We start from the raw sequence: 1,517 nt of genomic DNA on the forward strand, positions 1-1,517 counted from the left end.
ACACCCTGCTGCACTCTAACGATGCGTTGCACCTTTTACAAGAGAGGGTCAGCAAAACGACCACAGGCCTCATTTTTTCTTCTCTAACAGAGCAGCTGAAGACGATCACGTCCATCTTGGAGACTTGGGCAAAAATGGACTCCTTCCTCTCCAACTCGTCTGTGCCCACGGCCGGCCTGATTGGATTCTTGTCGGATGCATCGGGTGAAGGAACTTGGAACGACGCGTACCATTGCGTGGGTGCAACTGTGACGAATGCAAAGAAGGTCGAAAATGGCTTTAAGTTCACGGGGTCCGAATCATACGCCATGTGGCCGGTGAACATGCGGAAGTATCACTATGTGCACAGCGTTGTGAATTACGCGTTCACGCTTGTGGCGACGGTGACCATCGATGAGGTTCCGAACGGGAGCGCTCCTGTGCTGGGCGCGGGCTTGGAGGACAATGAAAACACAAAGTTTGTGGGGCTGTCGTACACGACGGAGAAACAGTGGGTAACAGTCTTCGACGGCGCCACGAGAATAATACGCAACAGCACTTGGGAGCCGGGGAAGGAGTACAAAGTGGCGCTCATGCTGTGGGGTAACAAGGGCTCCGTGTACGTGGACGGCGTGCTTGTGGGGAGTTCTGACACACTACCAACCCTTGTGGCACGGAGGCATGATATCTCTCACTTTTACTTTGGTGGCGGCGAAGACACCAGTGTGACAGTAAAGGACGTCTTTTTGTACAATCATCCACTGAATTTCATGGATCTCAAAGAAGGTGACAGCTACGATGCGTCTGAGTAACGTGCAGGTCACCGCTCCGTTACATTTTTGAAAGGTATTATCAACATCATGAGTAGATTTGTGAATGGTATTGGTTACGGCCTTGTTAAAGTTGGGGAACATGCAGTTGACAGCACCAGTGCATTTGAGCAGCGTGCAGGTGACAGATCCACGCTTGCGGATGCATCTCAGCTGCTCCTGCTGCTATTGGGGCTATAGCGGCTATAGGGCCCTGTGCTGAGTGGACCTCCGGTGGAGGGGAGTTTGCGCTTCTACTGAGAGCATCTCCGTTTCTCCACTCACTGTTTACACTAAATAAACTCTCACGTAGGCACGCATTTTGTTTTATTTTACGCTTTTTTTTTCTTTGACCCCCAAATTGCGCTCTTCTTTCGGCGCCAGCACCGCGGTGTCTTGATTTATTTCATTCCGTCCTTTTTTGTTTTTTATATTGTTTGCCTCTAGCAATGACTGAAGGCGAATCAACGTTTTTTTTTGTGTGCATTTGCTCACTGTTTTGTTGTTTTACTGCTTTACGGATGTGTTTTTTTGTTGGTTGTTGTTTTGTCGGTTTGTTGTTAGCGATGGCGTTGAGCCTGCGTGTTTGCTTGGCAGGGAGACATGCTTCACTGCGCCCCTACACTGCGGTCGCCGCGGGAGGGGGCGGGGCTCTCTCTTTTACGTCCTGGTTTTGGGTGGGTGTGGATGTGTGCCGCGGTATCGGCTGACGCGCAGGCCACTGAATTC

General features: G+C 50.8%; 1 protein-coding gene across 1 annotated transcript, besides 1 other annotated feature; it reads left to right on the forward strand.

Moving 5' to 3' along the window:
- Window positions 1–2: 2 nt before the first annotated feature.
- On the forward strand, window positions 3–791 carry TraAM80_10244 (surface glycoprotein; the record flags this gene model as incomplete). The annotated part of the gene is made up of 1 exon (XM_029386880.1): window positions 3–791. A coding segment is annotated over one exon (789 nt), but the record flags the coding sequence as incomplete, so codon positions are not given.
- Window positions 792–1,312: 521 nt separating this feature from the next.
- Window positions 1,313–1,350: a microsatellite.
- Window positions 1,351–1,517: the final 167 nt, after the last annotated feature.

The sequence above is a fragment of the Trypanosoma rangeli genome, assembly GCF_003719475.1.
Source record: "Trypanosoma rangeli strain AM80 chromosome Unknown Tra_15.4_contig_00853, whole genome shotgun sequence".
Lineage (NCBI taxonomy): Eukaryota > Euglenozoa > Kinetoplastea > Trypanosomatida > Trypanosomatidae > Trypanosoma > Trypanosoma rangeli.